This window comes from Fragaria vesca, linkage group LG3 (genome assembly GCF_000184155.1).
Source record: "Fragaria vesca subsp. vesca linkage group LG3, FraVesHawaii_1.0, whole genome shotgun sequence".
Taxonomy (NCBI): domain Eukaryota; kingdom Viridiplantae; phylum Streptophyta; class Magnoliopsida; order Rosales; family Rosaceae; genus Fragaria; species Fragaria vesca.
Window position 1 is genome coordinate 21,350,963 of NC_020493.1, and position 26,672 is coordinate 21,377,634.

At 38.3% G+C, this 26,672-nt stretch overlaps 6 protein-coding genes and 1 non-coding gene across 7 annotated transcripts in view; 2 read left to right on the forward strand and 5 right to left on the reverse strand.

Annotated features, from left to right (window-relative positions):
- Window positions 1–4,365, forward strand: part of LOC101315319 (probable receptor-like protein kinase At1g49730-like) — a 6,238-nt gene extending 1,873 nt beyond the window's left edge. Inside the window, exons 2-9 of the mRNA XM_004294746.1 lie at window positions 1,056–1,607; window positions 1,932–2,213; window positions 2,314–2,575; window positions 2,679–2,731; window positions 3,076–3,143; window positions 3,272–3,361; window positions 3,498–3,582; window positions 3,670–4,365. Of these exons, the coding sequence (XP_004294794.1) occupies window positions 1,056–1,607; window positions 1,932–2,213; window positions 2,314–2,575; window positions 2,679–2,731; window positions 3,076–3,143; window positions 3,272–3,361; window positions 3,498–3,582; window positions 3,670–4,214 (1,937 nt within the window). The 3' untranslated portion in view covers window positions 4,215–4,365. The remainder of the gene's footprint in view (window positions 1–1,055; window positions 1,608–1,931; window positions 2,214–2,313; window positions 2,576–2,678; window positions 2,732–3,075; window positions 3,144–3,271; window positions 3,362–3,497; window positions 3,583–3,669) is intronic.
- A 4,617-nt stretch (window positions 4,366–8,982) lies between these two features.
- On the reverse strand, window positions 8,983–10,312 carry LOC101293868. Its single transcript, XM_004296013.1, has 2 exons — window positions 9,971–10,312; window positions 8,983–9,918 (listed from the first exon to the last, which is right to left on the reverse strand). The coding sequence occupies exons 1-2, from the start codon at window positions 10,310–10,312 to the stop codon at window positions 8,983–8,985; spliced, it is 1,278 nt and encodes a 425-aa protein (XP_004296061.1).
- A 368-nt stretch (window positions 10,313–10,680) lies between these two features.
- On the reverse strand, window positions 10,681–13,820 carry LOC101290843. Its single transcript, XM_004294747.1, has 2 exons — window positions 13,762–13,820; window positions 10,681–12,594 (listed from the first exon to the last, which is right to left on the reverse strand). The coding sequence occupies exon 2, from the start codon at window positions 12,569–12,571 to the stop codon at window positions 10,991–10,993; it is 1,581 nt and encodes a 526-aa protein (XP_004294795.1). The 5' UTR covers window positions 12,572–12,594; window positions 13,762–13,820; the 3' UTR covers window positions 10,681–10,990.
- Window positions 13,821–15,788: 1,968 nt separating this feature from the next.
- LOC101291125 (thioredoxin M3, chloroplastic-like) lies at window positions 15,789–17,063 on the reverse strand. Its single transcript, XM_004294748.1, has 2 exons — window positions 16,786–17,063; window positions 15,789–16,447 (listed from the first exon to the last, which is right to left on the reverse strand). Exons 1-2 carry the CDS (start codon window positions 17,012–17,014, stop codon window positions 16,128–16,130), a joined length of 549 nt encoding a protein of 182 aa, XP_004294796.1. The 5' UTR covers window positions 17,015–17,063; the 3' UTR covers window positions 15,789–16,127.
- A 76-nt stretch (window positions 17,064–17,139) lies between these two features.
- TRNAR-UCU lies at window positions 17,140–17,212 on the reverse strand. The gene has a single exon. It is a non-coding gene; the product is annotated as a tRNA-Arg (tRNA).
- A 671-nt stretch (window positions 17,213–17,883) lies between these two features.
- Window positions 17,884–21,970, reverse strand: LOC101291410 (methylcrotonoyl-CoA carboxylase beta chain, mitochondrial-like). Its single transcript, XM_004294749.1, has 10 exons — window positions 21,709–21,970; window positions 21,500–21,619; window positions 20,962–21,396; window positions 20,699–20,789; window positions 19,837–20,078; window positions 19,586–19,750; window positions 19,142–19,216; window positions 18,502–18,633; window positions 18,340–18,396; window positions 17,884–18,239 (listed from the first exon to the last, which is right to left on the reverse strand). Exons 1-10 carry the CDS (start codon window positions 21,892–21,894, stop codon window positions 18,036–18,038), a joined length of 1,707 nt encoding a protein of 568 aa, XP_004294797.1. The 5' UTR covers window positions 21,895–21,970; the 3' UTR covers window positions 17,884–18,035.
- Window positions 21,971–22,091: 121 nt separating this feature from the next.
- LOC101291703 lies at window positions 22,092–25,655 on the forward strand. Its single transcript, XM_004294750.1, has 8 exons — window positions 22,092–22,328; window positions 22,406–22,606; window positions 22,894–23,043; window positions 23,123–23,302; window positions 24,146–24,223; window positions 24,577–24,777; window positions 24,901–25,038; window positions 25,160–25,655. The coding sequence occupies exons 1-8, from the start codon at window positions 22,119–22,121 to the stop codon at window positions 25,370–25,372; spliced, it is 1,371 nt and encodes a 456-aa protein (XP_004294798.1). The 5' UTR covers window positions 22,092–22,118; the 3' UTR covers window positions 25,373–25,655.
- Window positions 25,656–26,672: the final 1,017 nt, after the last annotated feature.

Genomic DNA, 26,672 nt, shown 5'->3' on the forward strand with positions numbered 1-26,672 from the left:
AAGTCACATAAAGGCAGTAAAAGCTTTTTCGTGTAATAAGTGACGTTAAATTATGGTTGACCGCTTTGATCAAGACCCAAGCATTATTGAGTACAATTGAATTTTCTATCATAATTGTATTATACTATAATGATCACATCAGACGGTCGAATTTTAATTTGTGAATTGTAATCATTGGAGCCACAACATGCCTGGTAATGTGGTATAACTTATTTAGTAAGTTATATGCATATGTACATCTTTGTGAACCAACTACAAAGAGGAAGCAAAATTTTCAAAAACCTTGTGAACTATGATGTGATCAATATAGTGAAATATGACTATGGTAGAAAAATTAGGTATTTTTGATAATGTTTTGGCCTTGATCAAGGCGGCTAACCCTATTTACGCTTGTGCTTCCTATGGGGAGCCCTATCATCAAGAGAGGTAAAAACATTCCTAAATTTTTACATAGGCGGTTACATGTCATCTAAGTGGGTTTGTCTATATGTGTGTGTGTGATGAATCGACTAAGACGGGTAGGTAAGAGCGTTTTTATATAACAAGTAACATTGAATTAAAGTTGATCGCTTTAATTAAGACCCGAATGCTACCAAGTATAGTTGAATTTTTCTATTCATTGTCTTGTTTTTTACTAAATGGTATATACAATTGAAAACGTGAGATAAGATTATTAGTCTGTGTGTTTTTAGAAATATAAGTCTTTAAATAATTAGAATTTCGGTAAATTCGGTATTTACCAAAAACCAAACCAACTTTTTCGATATTTCTCGGTTTCGGTTTTTTTGATTTCGATTACCAAAATTCGGTTTACCAAATCATAAATTTTTGGTTGGTTTTCGATCGGTTTGGTATTTACCAAACCAAGTGGCAGCCCTAGTTTTAATGTATTTATCTATATTATTGGCAGTCCTAACACTCCTTCACAAAAGCTGCAAATTTATTATGTTACAAAAATTGTTCACACGATGATCTTTGAATGATTTATGGTTTCTTGTGATCGATACCATAATGTTATCATCATGAATTATTAACAGTACATTTTACTCCTGCAGACTGTCCATTAAATTTAAGTAGATCAAATGCTACTCTAGTTGCCTCTTTGTGCTCGAATAGAGACGACAGAGGAAAATGTTGCCGCTACGTAAATGCTTTCATTGCAATATCTATTGCTCAGTATGCAAATGCAACAAGCAACTTAGGGGTACCTTCAAACTTATCCAACACATGCCTTGATTTCATATCACAAACTTTAGAATTGCATGGAGTTCCCCAGAATGCAACAGCTTTCTGTGGTTTGGGGACAAAAATCCCAGTAAATTATGAGTGTAAGGGTCGAACAACTGTTACACAGATGGTGCAGTCTCCAGAATTCCCTGATGTCATGGAAAATTGCAAAGTACCACTTTCAGGGGAAAGTAATTGCAAGAAGTGTATAAATGCTGGTATTGTATATCTTCATCATCTATTAGGAACTGAAACTAATATAACATTCAATACCTGCCGTGATGCAACTTTTGCTGCACTAGCAAGCCAAGTTGATATTGCTTCAGCTGTTGGCATTGCAAGCTGTTTCTTTCAAGTCCAGGGGCTTAACATCCTACCAGGTACTCACAATTTTGGAAGAAAATGAGATTTATGTTGTATGTAACAGAGGACATGATCTGGTTTTAGTTTCATACTATTTTCCAAACTTCGTGGTGATCTTTTTATTTGATATAATTATTTACTTTCTAGTTTGAATTCTGTTCTGATCTATTTATTTCAGTATTTAAATCATGTGTATCATGTTGTAGTAGTTCATAACTCAGCAGGTATTCATGGTAGTTATGTGATACAACATTTAAAACAAGTGGCTCACTTTTTCATATATATTAGTTTCCAAAGTTGATACTATTGTAATTACGTATTCTTTCTTGCAATAGTTTCAGAGCCATCGCCATCATCCACCCCAATGGCATCTCCAAGTCCATTGGTAGCTGCTAGTCCAAACCAACATTTGTTGGGCTTACCCTTTAGTGAAAAACATCATGCCTACCATCTGACCCTGGTTCCAGTTATCGGCATTGCAGTAACAGTTGTTGCTGTAATGATGCTTTTGGTCTTGATAGTTCTTATTCGTAAGAAAAACAGAGAGCTAATGGATTTTGAAGATATAGATAAGACATCTAAATCATTTCCCCCACCTCGTCCTTTAAGGAAATTTCAGGAAGGTACAGTTATGTCTTTTTCCTGGTAGCTTGCCTTGTTGATGTCTGGTAAATGTAACTAAATCATTTCATTGGGGGTGTCTTGGATGCAACTCATGTGCAGGTCCTCCATCTATGTTTCAAAAATTCAGCTACAAGGAGATAAAGAAGGCGACAGACAATTTCAGTACTAACATTGGACAAGGGGGATTTGGAACTGTGTACAAAGCTCACTTTAGTGATGGTTTAGTGGCAGCAGTGAAGCGGATGAACAAAGTTTCTGAGCAGGGGGAGCATGAGTTCTGCAGAGAGATAGTGCTTCTTGCCAGATTGCATCATCGTCATCTTGTTTCTCTTAGGGGTTTCTGCATTGAGAAACATGAGAGGTACACATTATGTTTCTGATCAGAAAATGAATTTGTGTAAGTTGTGGATATCATGTACGTGGCCTAATGCTTTTTCTGGATGCTGTTCTTACTTCCATGGCAGGTTTCTGATGTATGAGTACATGGCAAATGGTAGCTTGAAGGATCATCTTCATTGTATGTTTCTTTATCTCTTCAATCACTTGTGCTGAGAATGGTGCAACTGTGAAACAGTTTTATAGAAGACGATGGTTTCATGATATTTTTTACTGTATTTGAAATCAACCCTTATAGTTGCATTTGGTCTCCAACATTGCTAAAAATTTATGACTGTTTAACAGCGTTTAGTTCCTAAAATCTTGGTGACATCACACTAGATATGGAGATTCATTTCTTTTCTTGAATGATAAATACATGCATTCAAATGCTAGGAAAGATAGTAATATTATCACTCTGTGATTCAATTTTGAAAGTAACATTTCTTAAAGTCCCATGTTTTCTGATTAAGTTTACTCATACAGCTCCCAATAAAACTCCTCTAAGTTGGCGGACTAGAGTTCAAGTTGCCATTGATGTGGCTAATGCTCTGGTAATTTGCAGAAATATCTCAATTTTCGACTGACTGCTCCAATTAGATTTGTCATTTACTTCTTGCTAAAGCCTTATAGATAGCGCATGATAGTAATTTTAGTTTCTAATTGCCGTTTTGACATACAGGAGTATCTCCACTTCTATTGTGATCCTCCTCTCTGCCATAGAGATATCAAGTCCAGCAATATCTTACTGGATGAAAATTTTGTGGCCAAGGTAAATAGTGGCTGTATGCACAATTACCACTGCAATTCAAGATGGACGGACACATTGATAAGCGTGTTCTTTCTGGAATGATTGAATGGCAAGAACCCCTTTAAATGATTTGAACTAAATTTATTAATTCTTTCAGGTTGCAGATTTTGGCCTTGTCCATGCATCAAAAGATGGTTCAATTTGCTTTGAACCGGTGAATACTGATATCCGGGGAACTCCAGGTTAGAGAAAATTCTATTTATTAGACTGAAACATTAACTTAATATTTGGTGCTTAAGATCTTCAGGTTATATGTTGGATATCTTCAGGTTATATGGATCCGGAGTATGTCGTTACTCAGGAGTTAACAGAGAAAAGTGATGTATACAGCTATGGTGTCCTAGTGTTGGAGATAGTGACTGGGAGACGAGCAATACAAGACAACAGGAATTTGGTTGAATGGTCTCAAAAATACATGGAATCGGAATCAAGACTACCAGATTTACTCGATCCCCGTATAAAGGACTCATATAACTTGGATCAGCTTCAAACACTCATGTCTGTTGTCAGTTGGTGCACCCAGAGGGAAGGCCAGGACAGGCCTTCAATCAAACAGGTGCTTAGGCTTTTGTACGAGAGTTCGGACCCAATGCATAGTGGATTTATTGCATCTGTAAACGATGAAGACTATGAAGAGACAGAAGGAAGAGGAAGGAACAGTAAAGGGAAGATGCATAGGAATGACATGATCTGTCACAGTGGGGATGGGAGATATCTGGCTTCTTCTTCAAGTACATCCAGGTCATATTGTAGCAGAAGCTTTTTGCTTGAAACTGGGTCTCCACAGTCCCCTCCTAATATTTTGTCTGTTTGATGCATGCCTTCATTTGCTGTAGTCACCGAAAAGGGGGTAGCACAAGTGCATGCATATTTGAAATCACTATATTAGATTGCCTTTTTCTACATTTGCTTCACCCTAACCTTTTCAGAAGCACATCAAACAACTTCCAGAGGATAGTATAAGAACCCGTTCTCTTTTTGGTGTTTTTGGGGAAGTTAATTCATGTTTGCTTTTATTGGTTCTGGAGTTGCACAATTTTGTAACCAGCATCATTTAGAAGGAAACCAATTTACAGAAGTTGTCTTAGATGTATATGCTTCCATAATCCATATAATTCGAGGGTTTTTTTTTTAATTTTTTATTTTTATTTTTTATTTTTTATGCTACAGGCATTGATCTCACAATCCAAACGTTAATACTACGTACATGTCAACGTCCTAGCTAAGCTGGACTGCACAAACTAAGCAATGCAGACCCCTTAATTAGAGTGCATGCAGAGTTTTAAATATATATTTTTAATCTCTTAATAGTTAATACACACATTTTACTTAATACATTACTTATTTAGTTTTTTATATTAATATTATATTAAATACACATCTTAACCTGCCTAAATTACCATTAATATCTAAAACTAATAATAATCTGTTATTTAATATAATTATTATATGTTTACTATTTCACACCACTCTTTACGTATTCTTTTTATTTTCTGTTAAATTTTTTTGATCGGGTTAGAAATTTTTTCTTGATATTTTTCAATTTATAATCAAAAGAGTAATATTATATTCGAACTCTAAATCTCCAATATGACATCAATCGGTTAGAATTTGAAGAAAAAAAATATTGAACATACATAATTTTTTTTAAGTTAAGAAACTAGTAAAAGTAATAAATAGCATAAAAACTAGTTTTTAGTCTGCAAGATAAAAACTAAAGTTAATAAAAAAAAAAACCAAATGAATCGGTAAATAGTACATGTGATTATAACAGTAGTTGAAATTCACATAATGAATTTTAGAGAAAAGTTTTTATTTCTTTTCTTTTAATGTGTAGTAATAGTGGAGAAGAGTTAGATTTTAGAGAAGAAGAAGTTTTTGTTTTTTTCTTTTTTTTCCCTAATAATTTATGGATGTTTTTGTAATTAAACATAACTATAAAATCTGATGTGAAATATAAAATAATAAGGGTATGTATTAAGAGATTAGAGGTGTGTATTTAAAATTTCTCATTTTGAGAACAAACGTTTGCAAAAACAACAATCCATTATTTCATTTCATTATAGGGAAATAGAAGTAAAAGGATATGTTAGACCCAACTGAGATCGAAACACCCATGTGATTAGCATGGTTTTATTACCTTTCAAGTTCCAACTACCACAAGACCAAATACATGATTAAACCCTCTCACACCAGCTAGCTGCATTGCCTGCATATATATGAACACACCGATCTCTCTTTTCCTCTCACAGCTTTTAGCTCTCTGCAGAAAACTATTCTCACTGCACCTACCAGCTGATACTCTCAGGCCTCTTTTCTTCACATTTTGAATCAGTGTGTGTACCCAATTTTGGTAAATCGGCCCTTAAAATATTGGCCGATTGATAAGGAAAATTTGATGCTTTATTAGCAATATCTCAATATAATTTTATTATGAAATTCTATTAGATATTAACATTCGGGGAAGAAATTAAAAGAGAAGGCAATAACGACGATTTCTCAAAATTGACGATATATATAAAAGGGAAGAAAATAACGGCGATTTATCATAATTACCGAATATATAATCGAGGAAGGAAATAATCGAGATGTAATTGTGTTTGAAGGCATTGATGACAATATTTCATGATCAAGAGACAATCCATTCTAACAGTGCCTCAAAAAGAAAGTATATATGGTGCAATTAAGGAATGAGCAATATGGAGCATAATCTTGATTCCGGTCATTAAGACCGAAATTCAAATATATAAGTGTATTCTCTTTCCTTTACTGTGTCATTTGTGTGTTTGTAATTGTATATATTCGACCCTCAACCTTATTGTAAAAGGTTCTTGACCAACACAACTCAACACAATACAAATTCATACAAACACCAAATTCTCTACAATATCAATCTTTTCATTCTTGCTCTAGCGTAGTTATATTTTTATTGCTTTCATTACCTTCTGCACTTTATCGCTTTCTTTACTTTCTGCAATTTATTTTTATGCAACTTATTCTTTTGCGTCTTTAAATTTCATGCAATTTAATTTCTCTCGTTTACTTTAGTTTCTGTTCTTTAAGTTTTATGCAATTTAGATTTGGTTCTTTTAATTACATTTCGCACTTTATTTCTCGTAAACTTATAACAAAAATCACAAAAAAAAAAAGCAACATCAGTGAAAACACCGAAAGTCTTTGCAACAAAGGCAAGGGAACTCAACGGCCGAGACGTTCATTCCTTGGCCTACAATCACTTAAAAAAAGTCAGATCAGGCAAAAAATATTTATCAAAAACCTCGCTTGGCCACGAGGCCGCAAATTGGCACGCCCGCGCAATTCAGAAGGAAGATTGTTCTCAAGACAATTTTTGAGCAAACAATCAGTAAGTACTTTAACACAGCCGTTATATATCTTTGGTATTTTCATGCTAACTAAACTAAAATTATATGATGCAATTATGTATCTACACTTTTATTTAATTTCCATGCCAATCTGTGAGCACAATAATCGTAGCGCGCTGTTTACAACTTCGATCTTTTGCCGGAAAATTCTCTTTTTAAGTTGCTGAGTGTAATTTTAAGCTAGCTAGTCATATCAGAAGGTTAAATTATTAGAGTGATTACATAACCGAAATCTTCATGCCAAGTACGTTTCTGCAAATCAATATATGAAGATCAGCATCTCAAACAAGTACCTTATTTCTAGTTCTAAGTAGCTAGCTAACTGAACACCAACTGAGACTAAGACTACAATTATGTTAGCATATATAATATCTCTTGTAACGAGAAGATTTTGTTCCTTAAAAACTATGATTCATAGGTTCACATGCAAGGTGTAAGACAGTAGGAGTAATAATAATTAGTTGGAGGGACAAAAGTACTCTTCCATTTCGAGTTGTAAGCCTAGGTACATATTAGGTTGGACAATCCCTAACTGAATCCTTGTTTTCACAATAGTTTTTACTTCTCAGGCAATATTTGGCTTTACATTTCCAAATTTGTTTTGCTGTTCAATCAACATTCGTAATTGATTTGTGCTAATTGCCCTCTTTTATATATTTCAGTCCTGAAACTTTGTTAAGGATGCTTGCGAAAGTTGTGTTCGTGTTGTTCTTGATCATTACCTCAGCAGCTGCCAAAGGTGGTGGTGGTGGTGGTAGAGGAAGTGGAGGTGGCTCTCGAGGAAACAGAGGTGAAGGCGGCTCTCGAGAAGGCAGAGGTGGAGGTGTCTTTATATTTGGAGGACACCCACACAGAGATGGAAACAAGAGCAGCTCATCCAATCTCATGATGTCTACATCTACTCTAACTTTAACTGTGCTTGGTTACATGACCTTGCATTACATATGCTGATCACAGCCCCTTGATTTCCATGGGAGCCTAGCTTGCTAGCTAATAGGACTCAACCAATCAATTAATGCCTACTTAAACTCTTAACCAAGTTGACGTCTGCAAGATATTTGAGAATAGCTTATGGTATTATGCATTTTAATTAAGCATTTGAGACTATATTTGTGATCGATTCTATTTATATATGCGTTGGGTGTTTTCTTAGCTGGTATTATTATTTCTTGATGATCTTCCTTTTTGTATTCAAGTGTTTCTTGAATATATTTGATGTTTCCTCAGTTGAGAATTGAGATTAGTGTGTCCTAGTACGTACAAGTCGATTAATTAAGATCTACTCCAGCCAAAGCATATAACATGTTATTACAAATATACTCAATGTCATGTTGAGGAAATGGGCGCCTGGGCGGGGTCAGTAACTATTCTGTTCATAGTAAAATTAATCAGGTCAACCTACTTTCAAAGTTATGCATACAGCATACTAAATGTAGAAAGGGAAAAGTAATGCAGTTACTGATTCTTTTGAATAAGAAACAAAGTTAGCTAGATCGATCGATATCGATATTTCCTTAAAATGGAAAAGGTACCGATCGCGAGCAATAGGTAGTAGCAAAGTACAGAACTGTGATTATGATATGCGCGCATACATAAATGTTTGTATCTTGTAGGTGTAACACAGCTCAAAGCCCGAAAATTCTTTTATGAACCAAGATGCAAGTGAACTGAGTAACTAATATGCAGTATTTTGATCCGGTCATCTACGTCTCACTACATGCATATATAGTTATGTACTAATACCGTTACCAATATTAAAAGCTAAAAAAATAGTCTCAAGTTTTTCCAACTAAGGAGGTGAGAACATTAGGTCGAAGAAGATATACTATAATTATGGGCGTTTAATTTGATCAAATCAAAAATGAAATTTGAAATGAAGGAATTTAGGGTCTCTAATCTTCGTTTGATCTTCCCATACGGCGATTTGAGCACTTACACATTAATGATGCCTGTTCACCTTGGTGCGTAGAATCCGCTCCCAAAACAGTTCACTGTAATATTCGGATTAACCCATTTAAATGCGAATCTGATTTGCAAAATAGCCGAACCGAAAACTAAATGCACCAAATTGCAAGAAATCAAACAGAAATATTTATCATACTAAATGTAAGAGACTGCTCTGACGAGTAACTAAAGTTAAATCAAAATAATTGAACAATAATCAAAGCTATTAACTGATCGAAATAAATTACCGCGGTTTTACATTTCTTTGATCTCTGCAGAAGGTGCTATCCAAGTCAATGAGTCCATCAACTCAGAATTTCCTGCCCATATTGGAGACATGATGATAATCTTTAAATGCTTCAGGTTTGGCAATGGTGGAGAGACAGTATTCCTAAAATCTTCTGGAAAGATGAGAGCCTGAGCTTGAACATGATCAATATTTAGAACTATTTCTCCGGAGAAGGAAGCAAAGCTTTCAAGAAAATATCTCAGCAAAGAAGAATGTTCCCATGGCTCGTTGACGTTCAGCTCTTCGTGACGAATAGTAATTTTTACCCTAGCCAAACTTTGAGCTTCTATGGAATGCTTGTACTTCGAAAAACCAGTAAACTGAATATAATGTAGACTGGGGCTACTGACTGTGGCCTTCACAGAATGTCCACATGTAGTAATATAAAGGTACTGCGGGTGTTGTGCAAGGATGCTTAAAGATTTCAAGTTTCTACACTCGGATAAACTGATGAGCCTAACGTAAGATTCCGAAACAAAGGTAAAAGATTCTAGCAGATTAGTTTTCACTACTGCAACATGTTGGAAATCACAGTACGTAACTTTCAAGGATTTGAGATTGGAATTGGAAACTAAGAATGGTGCCGAACCATCACGCATCGAACAAGAAGAGAGTGACAAATACTCGATGGAAGGGCAGCTAGATATCAAGGAGCAACCGAGGCGCATAGTTTTGAGCGACATTGTTATCAAAGACGGGAAGATTATAGACTTGCATTCTTCTGCATCTATCGTCACATTCTCCAAACTTAAGGTAGTTATAGATTTCGCCAAACTTAGGGGGTTCTTCAGGGTTAAACAGTACAATGCTGCCTGTTTATCACCTCCAATGCTCATGTCCAACTCTTTGACGCTTCTTCGAACTGCAAGACTCAATACCTCATCTACCATAGTAGTCACTATCTGAGAAGTTAGTCATTCGAACCCTGAATTTATCTAAGAGTTGCTGCTTGACCTTCTCATCTTCATGGAAGTAGTCCAAATACTTATCCAAGATGTTGACGAACTTTGTGTGCTGAATGATGTTGTCTGTTGTGTCATCGTGGGGGTTGCCTTCGTCGAAGTCTAATACAGGTTGGGAGAGCCATGCACCTTCAAATTTCTTAGAAAGAGAGCTCATACGGACAGCAGATTTGGTAGGAAGGACTTGAATGATTCGGTAGATAATCTCATCTGGAAACTGAGGCCGGCTTAATATTGTTTCCACAACCGTGGCCTTTTGGTCATCATGATCTTCCTTTGTCTGGTTTTGCCATGTTAGGTTTCTGTCCGAACTGGGGTCCTTTGTGGTAGCCATAACTGACGCAGAGACCTTTGAAGAATGAAGACTGGTCATTAAGGGATGGGAAATCAAACTTATAGATGCTGAATTGCAATTGCATATGCTAGCTCCAATCTTTATAGGACATGAAAACCGCTTTGAGTTCATGTTATAAACCGTTTCCTTGTCCTATTAAGGATTTGAGCTAGCATAAGCTTTTTAGCTGCCTTGAGTTTGATGATCAGCTATTATCTTCTTTGATCAACAGATTTAGAATGAGAAGTATCATACAAGTGTTTAGGCGTGTTATGTGGAATCATAGATACAGCATTTGTTGGAGCGCAGCAGACTATATGCAAGTTAATTTCGATCTGTTTACTACTATCATCAGTAAATCACACAGAAAAGTAACATATAAGTAAATTTACACTTAGATCTCCCATTAGCAGTTGATCAATTACAAATAACTGGGTATGAGTTGTGCATAGACCAATAATAAGCATCAAATCTATGCAGAACGCATTGAACATAAAAAAACGTATCCCAGCTCTACTGTCATCTTTTTTTTTTTCTCTCTCTTTCTTCATGACTTCTAATAAAAAGTGAAAAAGACCAGGGAGAAAAACCAGGCTGCATAAGCATACAGCAATCCTCCAGCGCACACATAAGTTGAAAACATCACACCATTGCTAAAACAACAGCACCTCAATAATTTCAGCCACCACTTGCAGCCAGGAACTTTTGCTTGCTAACAGGTTCTTCAAGCAACACCACCACATCAGTCAGCCTCTCAAACAGCTCCTCTAGTTGATCAACACCAAACTTTTGACAGTCCAATGGTTTTTTGTACCTTTGCTGGTAGATCGCCTCAAAACAACCCAAAAAAATCCCACAAGAGTAGCTAACAAGAATCTCCTGCAACTCATATTTGAAGTGCTCAAGGTCATGGTCATCAATTTCACATTTACCTGTTGTTCTCAAATTGGTCTGTCCTTGACTCCTGTCATCATGTTCTTCTAAAACTACTCTTTCCTCCTCTGAGAACTCTTCTGATGAGCCATTACCTGTAATAATAGCCATACTCTCTTCCTGAGTCCCCTTCCCTTTCCTACTATTATCCTTCCCAGTTGAAATCAAAGGGCTTGGTTTCCAGTTTCGGAGGTAGACAAATTTCTTTTGCCCTTTACCATCTACAACTATTGTGTCACCCAACTTCTTAAACAGATTAACAAGCTTAAATGCACCATACTCCGATACATAAAGAGGTCTTCCAAAAACTTTCAGATACTCGGAAGGAACTCGAGTAAGAGGCATGCAACCTCCAGAAAGTTCAAGCAACTTCTCAAGCTGTCCCCTAAGACCATTAAGGTCCCCTGGTTGAACCCACCAAGCAGATCCATTTTGATCGGCAGAACTACTAGGTCCAGCAGGAACTTCATTAAGACCTGATGGGAGACTGTGTGATCTCGACGCGCCGCCAGGCATCAATAAGGAACTACTGTTATATTCAGACATAGATTGTGACACTATTGAAAAATCTCTTGAATTGTAATAGCTTTGTGAGATCCCCCTGTATAAAATAGCTTCATCCTCAGTTTGGCTATCCATATGATCATTAATATGGCAACCCATGAAATAGCCAGTAATATCAGCTTGTCCCCCACGAGGATGCATTAGAAACTTAGTTGTAGGCACAAAGCCTTCCCCACGAGCTACGCTAGACCAGTCCCACACAAACTTACCAGCATTGCTGAGAGCAGATGAAACGCCCACTCCAGAAGGTATTACTAGAATCACTGTGTACCCACGTTGCCCAAGTATATGGAGTGCTGGAGCAAAATCAACATCCCCAGAGATCAGCATGATGGAAGATGGTGGAGGATTGTCAAGAGCAAACAGGAACATATCAACCAAGATGGCCTTGTCAGCAGCATCCTTTCTTCCATTTGGTACATCAACGAGTTTAACACCAGTTCTCTGACATCCCTCGCGGAGCCGCCTGGGGAAGGCATTGAAGTCCCCATATGCAGCAAACGTAACAACAGCTCCTTTAATTACAGGATGTACTTGCAAAGCCATTCTGATGTTACCAGCTACATCTTCAGGACGAACATCACTTGGCACAGGGCAGTTTTCAATATCCCAGAGGATAGCAACAGGACCTTCAGCGGAGCTTCGGATTGGCTGGTTCATTGGAGCTTGAAGTGCGTTCATGTTTGCATCTAGCATGTAAGAACCTCTTTGATCGGAGGGGTCTGAAGGCACAATTGATGTTGATGTATTTTGGCAAGCCATCAAAGCTCAAAACTCAAGTCTACCTGCTTATGCAAATAAAAGAAAAAAATAAGGTAAACAAATTATAAACAACAAGCTAAAAAGCAAAAGTTGAATCCAGCCATATATATAAACATAAATTTTAAGTAGAGGTATACAAAGGTAAACCAGGCACACAACAAAATTGTATCTTATCTTATAATCTTACGAAAAAGAAAAAGGAAGCAGTTCTTCACTCTAGAATCCCGTTCCTCTTACTCACCAATCATGCTCATTCTCAATCAAACATCTCTCCCAAAATATCTCTCCTCTTTCACTTATGGTCACTTTTTTTCAGCTCCCTGTATCTCAATCCTGAATCTCTCTCTCTATTATTGGCCTCAGGGCCCAAGCATGTCCCTTGCTGTGAATTTTTTTTGGTCCTCTTACCCTTCCTATTCCTTTCTTGAGTTTATTAAATTTCTCCTTAGTAATGTTGAAATTCATTGTGAATCAGAGGAAACATTACAACTAAGTGAACAAGGCATCCACTTAGAAGAACAACTAACTAAAGCAATAGAAACACAAAGCTGAGGACCAAATAAATAAATGCTGAAATCCAATCTAAGTGAATTTCAAATGAACCATTCCCGGAAACCAATGCGAACTCCATCCTACAATCTGCCAAAGTCTTCCCACTCACATTCTTAATCATTATTTCATTCCTCTTTCATCTAGATGACCCTCAGACAGTCATTAGAGCGCAGAACCTTTCACGCTGGAATCATGCAATTTGGAATGACCCAGCTCCCATTGCATTACCTAAACACCCTTTTTTGTATAGCTAAAGAGATCAGACAGATATTCCCCTAAGGTAGCTGCTTTTCGCTCAAATTCAATGTTGTTTCGATGCATCAAGCTTGCAATAAGTGATGTGAAATATTGATCATAGCTCAGCGCAGCAACCCAACACAATAACAGTCAATATATACTCTCAAAAACCATGCAATAGGACATTCTATTCTGAAAAATTATTGCTTTGGGATCAAATTGATTGTAATCAATAACTTCGAACAATCATCCAATCCAGCACAGAAAAGCAGCACTGTGACAACTACCAAAACCTAACACGACCCTAAAATCAACCCCAATTTGATAATCCGATCAAATCACAAATTCAACGAAAGAATAAAACTTTAGAGCAATAAGAAGAGACGGAGAAAAGGGTGTACCTCATAATTGTCTCCAAAGTTGGATACTTTCCGTAAAAGCCAAGCAACTCCGACGAAGGAATTAGGATAATTAACGAAGAGGAATCGAAATCTGGAATTGAATGAAAACCCAGAAGAGAAGCGAAGGCTTTTGTTGAATGGGATTTGGGGATTTATGAGAGATTTTAAGTTTTGGGAGAGGAAAAGCGGCGAGAGAGGATTATTACAGATTGAGTTTGATTTGGAGTAGGAGACTTGACTGAAACTTGGGCCACCTAATTTTTGATTTTGAGAGCAGAAATGTGGATTTGGGCTTTTTAAATATGAAGCCCATAACGGGTGTGCGTTGGCGTAGGCGGCCCGATTGATCCCAATCTGGGTCGGGTCTTCTTGCCTCGTTTTGTTGCCAATCGTGGAGGGTGGTGCGTGGGCCGTGGAGGGTGGTGCCTCCTTTGTGTTAGACGAGGACGACTATGCGCTTCGGATTGTGGTTGGAGCTGGCATGGCGGCGAGTCTGCGACTAGGATAGTAGCTCTTTAGGTGGGCTGCCTCTTGAAGTCCAATAGATGTGGGTTGGGCCTAGGTCTAGCTTTCCTTTTATTTTTGTTTTTCTTGTTATTTTGTTTGGTTCTGTTGGTTTTAGTTGTCCTTCTTTTTTGAGCGAGGGTTTAGGGTTTTGATAGGATGGTGTTGTTGGTCGAGTCGTTGGGTGTGTCATGGTTATGGTGACGTTTTTAGAGACTATTGATTTTATGTCGGGTATTTCTTGTTGTGAATGTAATAGAGAGGTTGCCTTTATATATATGCTGGCACTTTTGGTGTATATTGTTGGAATAGCCTGTTTGTTTTTAAGATTGATTGTTAGGATGTATCAAGGCTTCTAGAATAGGTTAGGTTATTACAGCTGAATCCTAGCGATTCTTGTCTACTGTAGTCACTGGTGTTTTAGGTAGGAAAGAGAGTGGGGAATTTATGTCCCCTACCGACAACTCCTTGTCTATACTTTTGGAATATATTATATAAGGTGCTACCTTTATCAAGAAAAAGAAAAGGATATGAAGCTGATATTTTTGATGAATATAAGGCATCCTTCTGTATCTTATGCATTTCAAAAGGCATTTTACACGGAAAAGAAATGTGTTGGAACGGAAAAGATCATGTTACAAAAATAAAAATAAAAGAGAGAGCTCTGCAGAAAAACCCTAGAAGAACTCCCCACAATGTATCATGTCATGTCTGGCTGCAACGCATCTTTATTAAGATATGTAATTTTGTTCTATTGTAGGATGGTGTTGTTGGTCGAGTCGTTGGGTGTGTCATGGTTATGGTGACGTTTCTAGAGACTATTGATTTTATGTCGGGTATTTCTTGTTGTGAATGTAATAAGAAGGTTACATTTACGTATATGCTGACACTTTTGGTGTATATTGTTGGAATGTACATGCCATGTCCGGCTGCAACGCATCTTTACAAAGATATGTAATCTTGTTACATGTCTATTGATCTTTCCATTTTATCTATGATGTGACAAAACAAATAGAGTGTCTTTAGAATAATACTCTTTGCTAGTTTGTGCTTGTATGAATACATATACTCCCTCTTCTTCTCTTTTCCTTCACAATGCAACATAATGTCAGGGCATGAGCGATACCCAAAATGGGACTTCTAGATGTTCGGGCTCCATGGAAATCTGCGCAACATAATGCAGCCACACCTTCGCAAAAAGAAATTGTTCTGTTTCTTATAAATAGACTGGGGGAGTTGGGGAATATGCGTCACGAGACTTGTCGCAAGTACATCGATCAACATTAACACATTTAGAGCATTTGCTAAAGCATATTTCAAGTAACATGTAACTTTGTAACTCTAATTGAACAAACAATGCTCTTGAGTTGTCATGAGCAACTTCTTTCTGATGCTAGCATGGTGTAAACAGGAGATACAACTGACAAGATGGAATAAAATCTGTGATGGGATATTTGGAATTGCTCCAGCATCCAGGAGCCCAATGCAGTGAAAAAGAAATACAAAATTCTGCAAAATTGGATGAGAAAAAGAAACAAATAACCATGTTTCATTCCAATGAATCATTAACTTTGCATCACAATCACAAATTAAACTGGGGATGAACAATCAGCAGTAGTGCAAGACATTTCCGCCTATGCCTCAACCGAGAATATGACAATGCCAAAGAAGAGGAGCAGAAACTGGTAATGCCGTAACTAAGACCTATGCAGGTAATGAAGTAGGCATATGTCTACGATTTATATGTACAACCTGTATAAACCCTTTTAAGATTCAGGGGATAGGAAATCTTACAAGTATCATATCGGGGTAAAATCAACTAATACTGTTGTTAACTCCTTTTGGCACAAATCAGAAAATGGTTATGACTTCAGAACCCTCTCAATGGCAGCAACATAGAACTCCTTTGGCATGGTGCCAACCACAGTGTCACATTTCTTCCCATTCTTAAACAACAAAACGACCGGTACAGCCTTAATATCATAGTCCTCGGCAATCTGCAAATCAACATCCGCGTTGAGCACAAAGCAGTTGAGCTTGCCGGCATACTCAACCGCAATTTCATCAATCACGCGGTGGACCATCCTACACGGCCCGCACCAGCTTGCATAAAACTCGACTAGCACAGGAGTCTCACTGTTAATAACTGATTTCTCCCACGAGTCCCCGGTAACCGCCGGAGCTGCATAGGCACAACAGAATACGGTTAACAGGGCCACTTGCCGGTCAACATTTCGAAGAGTCATTATATCGTAGACCTTGAAATTCATGAGATCATTAAGATTTCTGATATAAGCAAGCAACTAATCTCTTCAACATAAACAAAAACCTCGCGGATCAATCTGATAATAATAATATTAGATTTAGAGTAGTGTATCTTTAAATCTATATCTATGCTTATAATCTTAATATAATCAATCTGATAATCATAGCTTGTGATGAATCAATTGAGCAAACCAATGCGAAATCAAAAGAGAAGCGAGAAGCGATTTGAAGGAGATTAGATCTATGAGAGTGTACCTTTGGATTCGCGGACGGAGAAGATCTTGAGGGAGCGAGGCGGGGGATTTGGGAGCTTGACGGAGGAGAGTTTGGGGTGGAATCGGAGCGGGAAAGAGAGGGAGGGAGTGGGCGTGGGGTTCAGGCGAGAGTGGGAGGAGGAGAGGAAGACGGCGCGTGAGGAGCGTAGAGGAAATGTGGAGGAGGAGGCAGCCATGGATGGAAGGGAAGCTGAGCTCAGAGAGAGCATGTGAAAAATGATGAGAGTTTTGGGGATGATTGAATGATGAAAGTGATGGGTGGAGAAGAGGACGAGTGTGATTGGTTTTGGATTTTGTTGGAAAAAGAAGAGAAACGGTGGCAAAAAGAGGAATGCACGCCCGGTGGGATTCGAACCCACAATCCTTTGATTAGAAGTCAAATGCCTTATCCATTAGGCCACGGGCGCTCGTGTTATTATACTTCTTCATATATATATAAATAAGATTTCAACACAGTTGCATATCTCCATAAATATACTTGTTACAATTGTTTTTCTCAAATACAAGAGGAAATGATGGAATTTGCAATTAATCTGATAGAAGAAGGGTATCTTTATTTACTATTGTACATTTGTATGAACAACCCTTATCAGCTATCTGGTGTATGTACTATGTATGTAGTACAAAATAGGACAAGCTACTAGTAAACGAAACCTTCATCCATGAACAATATGAATGGAACACATAGAAACATAAGCCAAACAAATGGGCGAAGCAGAAGTTTAAACAAAGAGTATATAGACTTTTTTCTAGACCTCACTCCAGAAGAACTGGATTTCTCGTAACGTGCAAGTCTTGCCCGTTCTATAATTTCCAGATTAGAGGTGTCTGTCTTACGTCTTTTGGTCTTCTCTATCATTGCTATTTCGCTGTGATTGGAATCCAATTGTCTTTTTTTTTTTTTGTACATTTTTAACATCAATGTTCTCTACTTAAACCCTCCGGAAAATGAAGAGTTCATAGCAGTCAAAGCAAAATGATGATCGGACTGTGACGCTCATAGCTCCCATGGTAAAGGACTTGCCGATGCAACTGAACCCAAACCTGTAATTGAACCTCATCAGCTCATCCTGTGTTAGATTCACCAAACCAAAACGCAAAGAGGGTTGGTTTCTTACTTTCTTTGACATATTGACATGATTGTGACATACAACATTTCTAGAGAACGTGTTTGATTATTTGAATGAACAAGTCACGGTCTCTTTTATAGATCATGTATCTGTTATTACATTACATTCGGAATACACCGTACTTGGTTTCTTCTGGGGCACGGTTTAGACAGGCAGAGACGGAGAGACCTATGACTTTTCTGGTGTCAGCTGGATCAATAATCCCATCATCCCAAAGCCTTGCTGTGGAGTAATAGGAGTTTCCCTCTCTCTCAAATGCCTCTACTACATTTGCCTTAAACTTTTCCTCTTCTTCCTTGTCCCACTGCACAACACATTCACACGATACCAATAAATAAGAATGCACTGATCCAATTTGAAACCAAGTAATCTTTCGTCAAAGGAAGATAGAATCGAAATTCTACCTCAATTCCTTGCTTTTTCTTCTTGGTCCTTTCTATTTGGGAAAGGACACCGGCAGCCTGAAAATGTAATAAAGATATCTCAATACATCTAATGCAGCTGTTAGTGTTGTAGTGGATTCATACAGGAAAATTAATTAGAGATATGTTGTATGAAGGGTTCACCTGAGCACCACCCATAATAGATATTTTGGCATTCGGCCAAAGGAATGTGAAATCAGGATTATAAGCACGACCACACATTGCATAATTGCCAGCGCCAAAGCTTCCACCAACAATAATAGTAATTTTGGGAACCTATAAACATGGATCTTTGATGTTAAAAAAGTAGATCATGGTTCTACTTCTCTCTTTCCTTTTTATTTGACTAATTCATTCATTCAAGAATCAATGACCTTTCGAACACTTCTACTGAAAATATTGATTAACTTTAAAGAGATTATACCAAATGGGAGAAAAAGTTAGCAGAAACTGAGATATATACTGTTAAAACAAGAAGGCATTTCAAACAAAAAGTTGCTGACCATAGTAGCACAGCATTTATATTTAAATGCATACTGGAAACAACATTTAAGATGCTGTAAAAGTGAATAGAATCATAATAGCAAATGGGAAGTTGGAAACTGAGACAAGCCTCTGTGTCTAGTAAGATGTTAAACACTATGCGTGGATCAGTGGAGTCAGTTTATAAAAAGTTCGAGAGTCTTAAGCCATGTAGCAGTAACATCCTGCTTGAGACACACTCAGGGGTTCATATCTTCACAAGCATGCAAGAGTTGTAACCATGAAACAAGGAAAAACAAACCTTGGCACAAGAAACTGCCATCACCATTTTTGCTCCAGATTTTGCAATTCCATTTGCCTCAGATCTTGAGCCAACCTACAAAATGAAGGACATTCAGTTCCATACTTCAACCATCCTTGTCTCAAGGTTCTCTCTTCACTATATCTTCACTTAATCAGCCTTAGCCAATCAGATACATTTGTAGAAAAGGAAAACCAACGGAAAAACTACCAATCTACAGATTGCACACTCAAACATGCTCACATACTTCTTTTACATGACATGCTCAGATACTTTGTTTCCATAAATATAATGTGCAACACAAATAAGATATATATGATTGACATAGCATAACTCTGGTTGCACACAGGTTGGAAGGGTGCCCTCTTCAGAATAGTTAACAGACAGAGTGATGTTGCTATCTTCTTCACAAAAGAATTACATGAGGACAACAAGTTTACATACCATAAATCCGGTGATGTTCTGAAGGAAGACCAAAGGAATATTTCGTTGAGTACATAATTCAATGAAGTGGGCCCCTTTTAGAGCAGATTCGTTAAACAATATCCCATTGTTTCCAATAATTCCAACAGGCTGTCCGTAGATTCTAGCAAAACCTGTCACAAGAGTCTGCACAAAAGCTATTAAATTAAATACTTGAATGTTCCTGTAATGAATGAAAGAATATAAATTTGAATGGGTGCAAATGCCCTCACAGTGCCATACAATTTCTTGAATTCATCAAATTCGCTTCCGTCGACTATGCGAGCAATAATTGAACGAATGTCAAACTGTTGCTTATGGTCTGTTGGTGCAATAGAACGAAGCTCTTTTACATCAAATAATGGTTCCTTGTATTTGGAATTTATGCTCTGCAATGCACCATGCAAACCCTGATTCCCAGCCGTGTGCAAGTTCTTAATTATATTTCTTCCAAGAGCAAGTCCATGGAGTTCATCTGCAAGGACAGTTCAGAGTAAATATAAGAGCACTAATGGATAATCTCTCTTTCTCCACATTCATGCCCAGAATAGCAATTTTAATCGATCTAAAAAAATATTGCAAAAGCAAACATGTCATGTAAAAGAAACTCTCAAGTGATACATTATTCAAAGAAATCTCTTCCTAGTTTGTCACTCGATAGTCCTCGACCGAGTCATTTCTAATTAACACCAACTCTAGATTATGTCTAGTATCCTTGATGAATGCAACTTCGAAAGTCATAATTGTATCAGACAAACTACCTTCATCATGAGATAAAACCTACTGTATGACAATAGTAGCCAAACTGATGGATTGAATATCCCAGATATCAATGCCAGAGTTATATACTTGCATATATGTCACATGTTAAAGTTTATAATTATTTTTTTTTTTTTGCCACCTGCGGTATCCCAACGGCTTCCTAGGCCCAAAGACTAGTCTACTGGAGACCCAAACAGCCAACAGGAAATTTCATACTATAAACTGATGGCAAACCAATCCATAAACTGATGGAAAACCAATCCATAAACTGATGTAACTTACTTCAAGAAATGCAACAAGGTTCAAAGTGTGGAAGAGAACAAAGTAAAATACCTTGAGCAAAATAATCTGACACTCCTGATGTCTTGCAATGCACGCTAGCACCCCCCAAATCCTCGGCCGATACTTCTTCTCCAGTGGCAGCCTATTCAAGCATTTGACTAATCTAGGTTATATATATACAAGTATACAAAAGCCCACAATTCACTCCCACATATTATACAACATTCAGTTGAAAAATGCAAGAAACCAATAAAGATCAAGCCAAATGTATGAAACATTGAAGCAATTAAAACACCAGAAAGCTGGAAAATAACCTTCACAAGTGGGGGTCCTGCTAGAAATATGGTACCATTTCCTTTGACCATAACACTTTCATCAGCCATTGCAGGAATATAGGCACCGCCGGCAGTACAGGAGCCCAATACCAGCGCAATTTGAGGAATGCCTTCGGCTGACATTAAAGCTTGATGGTAGAATATCCTCCCGAAATTCTCCTTGTCGGGGAACACCTCCGCCTGTTTGGGAAGAAAAGCCCCTCCGCTATCAACAAGATACACACACGGTAACTTGCACTTGGCGGCAATTTCTTGTGCCCTGAGGTGTTTCTTAACAGTGATGGGATAATAAGTCCCACCCTTAACAGTAGGATCATTAGCCACAAACATACACAGCCTCCCATGGACAGGTCCAATCCCAGTAATAATCCCAGCAGAGGGTAATGTCTCTTCATACAGCTCATGCCCCGCAAGCTAACCAATTAAAACACCCAAACAATCAGATGTTCGAAAAACAATCCGGTCCAATTAATCATAACCGAAAAAACAATGTAGAATGGAATCAAAAGTTCAAAACCTGAGAAAGCTCAAGGAACGAAGCACCAGGATCTAGAAGGCGATCAATGCGTTCTCGAGGAAGGAGCTTGTTCCTGCTCTTGTTCCTCTTCACAGCCACATGTCCTCCTCCGGCCAGAACCTTCATCGCAAATAAACACAAAGTCACTCACACTACACTTGTGACTTGCCCAATCTATAAACAACAAATTCATAGCAAGCGAGGTAAACCTTTTGGATGTGGGATTGGAGGTCGGAGGTTAAGAGGTCCATGGCCTTTGAATTCCGGGAAAAGGCCTCGGAATTCCGATCAACTCCGTCGGGGAGGACTCCGAGGCTGTAATCCCTACTTATGTGGACTGCGCTCACTGACCTCCATGAAGCTAAAGCTCCTCTCTTCGCCAAAATCCGAAGCATCTCTCTCTCTCCCTCCTCTCTCTCTCTCTAAAACAGAGAGAGACGTAACTGTATTTACAGAGTGATCAGCTTACTCTGTGCTTATGTGGAGTGTCTATCCTTGTTACCCAAAATAATGATAAAAATGGCTGAGTTGAAACGACGTCGTTGGGTTTGTTAGTTAAAAAGTTAAAACCCTGTAAAACCCAGATAAGGTTGATTTGTTTGAGACTTTGTTTGCAGAAATGGAGTCTGTGTGTTCAGTTCTCTCCTTCTCTTACCCAAAGCTTACTTCAATGGCTACTCTTCATTCTTCTTTCCGTATCAAGAACGTGGCCTCCTCTGGCCAGAGAGTTGCAGCTACTGTAAAAACATCTGAAATTCCAAATAAAACCCTCAACCCGTTTGAAGTAATTTTGGGTACAAGCACTGCTGCTTCTTTACCTCCCAAGAAGGTATTTTTGCAGTACCCATTTGTGAATTTAAGCTTTTAAGTGAACTGGGCTTCAATTTTTTGGGTTTTTTGTTTCAGGTTCTGGTGCCGATTGGGTTTGGGACTGAAGAAATGGAGGCTGTGATTATGGTGGATGTTCTGCGGCGAGCGGGTGCTGATGTCACCGTGGCCTCGGTGGAGCCACAGCTCCAAGTTGAAGCTTCTTGTGGGACTAAGTTGGTTGCTGATACCTCCATTTCCTCCTGTTCTGATCAAATTTTTGATCTTGTGGCTTTACCAGTAAGTTGTTTTGAAGCACTTTTTGTTTAAGGTTCATGAAATGGTAGCATACTAGATATGAAGTAATGAACGCAAAGAAAAAAAAAAGTGTATAAAAATAGATGTGACATTGTGATTGTATTAAGGTCATGAAATAATAGAAATATTGGTATTTAGCTGTGCTAATGCTGCTAGATGAGAGTAAAATTCAAAATATAAAGTTCTTAGAAAGATATATATGAGGAAATGTGGTGTTTGTTTGTAGTTTTGGAAAGTTCTAGGGTTATTGATATGTTTATGACCTTAAGGGAGGAATGCCTGGCTCGGTGAGATTAAGGGACTGCGAAGTACTTGAGAAAATTACAAGACAACAGGCTGAGAAAAGGAGGTTATATGGAGCTATATGTGCTGCTCCAGCAGTAACACTTCTCCCGTGGGGTCTTCTAAGGAGAAAGCAGGTGTGTTAAATTGGATTAACTTTTGTTAAGTTTCGATGTGACTTTTGCGACTAATGGTGTTCTAGTTTGTTTATGCAAGACAACTTGCCACCCTGCATTCTTTGACAAGCTACCAACCTTCTGGGCAGTCAAATCAAACATTCAAGTCTCTGGAGTGCTCACAACAAGCCGTGGCCCCGGAACTTGTTTTGTGTTTGCGCTGTGCCTAGTGGAACAGCTATTTGGGGAATCTGTCGCCAAGGAAATTGGAGAGTTGCTGGTGAGTGGTGAGCCCTGCTACTGTGATGCTTTTCTATTTGATGTTCATCATGCTACCACATGTAGAGTAAATTGGTTTCACATTTGTTCATGAAGAAGCATAAAAATGAGGTTTGAAATACTTTTCAGTTTGGAGATTGGAGTATTCAGATAATGACACTGAAAATTAGTAACATTTATATCCATAGGTTAAAAAGAAATTCTAGATGTCTGGACTAATCAAGTTCCAAAGCATTACCATATTCTTCAAATTCTATTACTTTGATCATTTGCTTACAATTCTCTTCTGCCAATTTGTTTCATAATGGGAACGAGTAGAGGTGGAATCTGCAGTTTACTAACACCATACTGATCTTGAAAAGATCAGGGATGACAGGAAAATGCTTTGTCAAGAAACCATATGTTTTGAGAAGCAGAAAGTTCCTTTCCCTTATTTTTTTTCAAGTATTATTTACGGATTTAAATTACAGAGTAAAATTTGAGTGTACAAGTATACTTACTCACAGTTGAGAAAGATGTTGGAAACAAGAAATATATTATTCACACTGGTATGCTATCTCTCCAATTTGAATTGATGGTTTACTTCTGATGCACAAAATACGTACTTACAAGAGAGGAAATGGTAGATGCCATGTACCATACATTTCATGTTCAAGAAGTCATTGGTTTACACATTTTATTTTCTTAGTCATAAAACTCCATCTGTTGTCAGATTGTCTACATGAATATCATTCTGCATCCAAAATATCATCCCACTTTCAGATTATTCATATCCGTATGATCTTTACTTTTCATTTTGGTCTATGTAATAGCCTTTTAACAAATACAATGTCTCTTTGATTAGTTGGTGGGACCTGCTGATGATGAATCTAGAAAGGAGGAGTTCAACAAAATTGAATGGTCTTTTGATCACATTCCTCGAGTAAGTTCCTTCTGTTTCCACTCATTACTGAATATGATCCCTATAATCTGTAGTTGTGCAGTTTGATCTTCTAGTAACCAATGATTTAATTCATGAAAGGAAACCAATCTTTGGTCACCTGATAGTGTTTCTCTATAAGTTGGAAAAACACAAGAATCTACTATCTCATAAAGACAGGTTTAAAATTTCAAGTTTCTTTCTCCTCTTAAAACAGAAAAACAAAATAAAACATAAAAAATGCTCATATAGATGAACAAGAAACAATATTAGGATACATAATACGCCTCTGTACTCCTTTTCTGTTACTCTTAACCCTGTTGACCTTCTGCTTGCTCTTTCTCGATATCATTTAGGTTCTCATTCCAGTTGCAAATGGTTCTGAAGTGATTGAAGTAGTGACTATTGTAGATATTCTGCGGCGAGCAAAGGTGGACATAACTGTTGCTTCAGTTGAAAAATCTGTGCAGATTTTAGCATCTCAAGGCACCAAAATCATAGCTGACAAGTTAATTGGTGTAGCTGCCAAGTCAACTTATGATTTGATCGTTCTGCCGGTGAGACAAAGCAAATATACACTGATACAATTATTTTTCGTCTGTGCTTTAAACAACCTGTCAGAATCTAGAGATCATATCGTTGTTCATAAATGAAAGTCTGACTTATGAGATGATATACAGGGAGGAAATGCTGGGGCTGAGCGGCTAAGCAGATCTAGAATTCTAAAGAGTCTCCTCAAAGAACAAGAACTAGCTGGAAGAATGTATGGAGCAGTATGTTCCTCATCAGCAATTCTACTTAAACAGGGCTTACTGGAGGTAACTTGAATTAATTTTTCCCCATCTTTCCTTTTCTTTTTCAGGAAAGGAGTCCGGATGAAGTATTTTATTTTATTTTTTCCTTGGCTTATTAATTCATTATGCTTCCTTTCATATATAGGGTAAGAAAGCCATAGCTCATCCTTCCATTGTGCGCAAACCTACAGATGAGTTGGTGAACAACACCAAAGTAGTAATTGATGGTAACCTGATCACAAGCAGTGGACTTGCCACTGTCGCAGAATTTGCATTGGCTATTGTGAGCAAACTGTATGGTCATGCAAGGGCAAGAAGTGTTGCAGAAGGCCTTGTTTATGAGTACCCGAGGACTTAAGCAGGTCTAGCGTGAAAATCTGGTGGATCAAAATGCACTTTTTATCAGTGCTTGGACATGAAGAGTATAAATAGTCTGCCAAACTCACATTCGCCAATGAAAAGAGTTCATACCAAATGATTGGAAAATGGCTTTCTGAGACGGTTGAAGAGTTGGCCATGCATTTCTGGAGTGTGGACCCTCAACAGAGAAGTACGTACCAGTGCTGATTAACTGATGATACAGCTTCTGCTATGAGTGAAGAACTTAACATGTCTAGTATCGGCAGAGGAGCAGAATTTTGAAAAAAATATAGAAAAGAATTATTCCGTTGCCGGGACTTGAACCCGGGTCTTTCGGGTGAATCCTGACCAACTAGACTACAACGGATTGTTGCTTATCGATTAATTAACAAAACAATTTATTTAAATATTTGTTGCCATTCAAGGCAGGCATAGTTGCTACATTCTCTGTGATACTCGGGGCGCCCTATGATGGTGGCTACTGCAACACTACCCGAAGAGCTGATACTACAAATCGTGGCCACGCTACCGGTCAAATCGGTGGGGCGTTGCAGATGTGTCTCTACACGGTGGCGCTCTCTATTCTCCGACCCCCAGTTCGCCAAGCCGCACCTCCGGTTAGCCCCTAAGCATCAAGTCCTAATACTGCAACACCCCACACAACTCGAAACCCTGGATTTTGATTTGAGTGATATAGCGTCCTTTGAGAAGCAATCTCTGCTTCTCTGAAATGTGAATGTCCCTTGTTTATGCCCCTTGTTTGTTTTGGCCACGCGTATGATGCCCGATCGATGCATGCTTTCGATCTCTTCCTTGACTACAATCTGAGTCTCAGTTCGCATGAATCGGCCGTCCTGCCGTACTGGACGTCGGTCCGGATAAGTTGGTAACCGGTGGCAGACCAAGTCCGGAGACAAACCGGGCATGTCTTCGTATTTGTCGGCGAAGCAATCCCTGTACTCGCATAACAGGGCAAGAAGGGTTTCCTTTTCGTCCTCCGCCAACTTAGCACTGATAGAAATAAGTAAGGGCTTTTCTGCAGTCCCTACGTCAACTTGTGAAATGGGGTCGCGGACTTGAGGTGGTGTGTCGTCCAAGGCGGCGGGAGCTAAGTGAATAACTTCCTCCTTGGTATCGGAATAATCCACCACTTCATCTACATATTCCATAGTCGCAACCTTGTCGTAGGCTTCGCGTTTTGCCCAGTACGAAAGGAGTCTTTCGCACAGGGACTCGCCAGCCTCGCGTGCCTCCTCTGAGAAGGCACTATTCATCAGAACGGGGTGTGTGATTCGCGA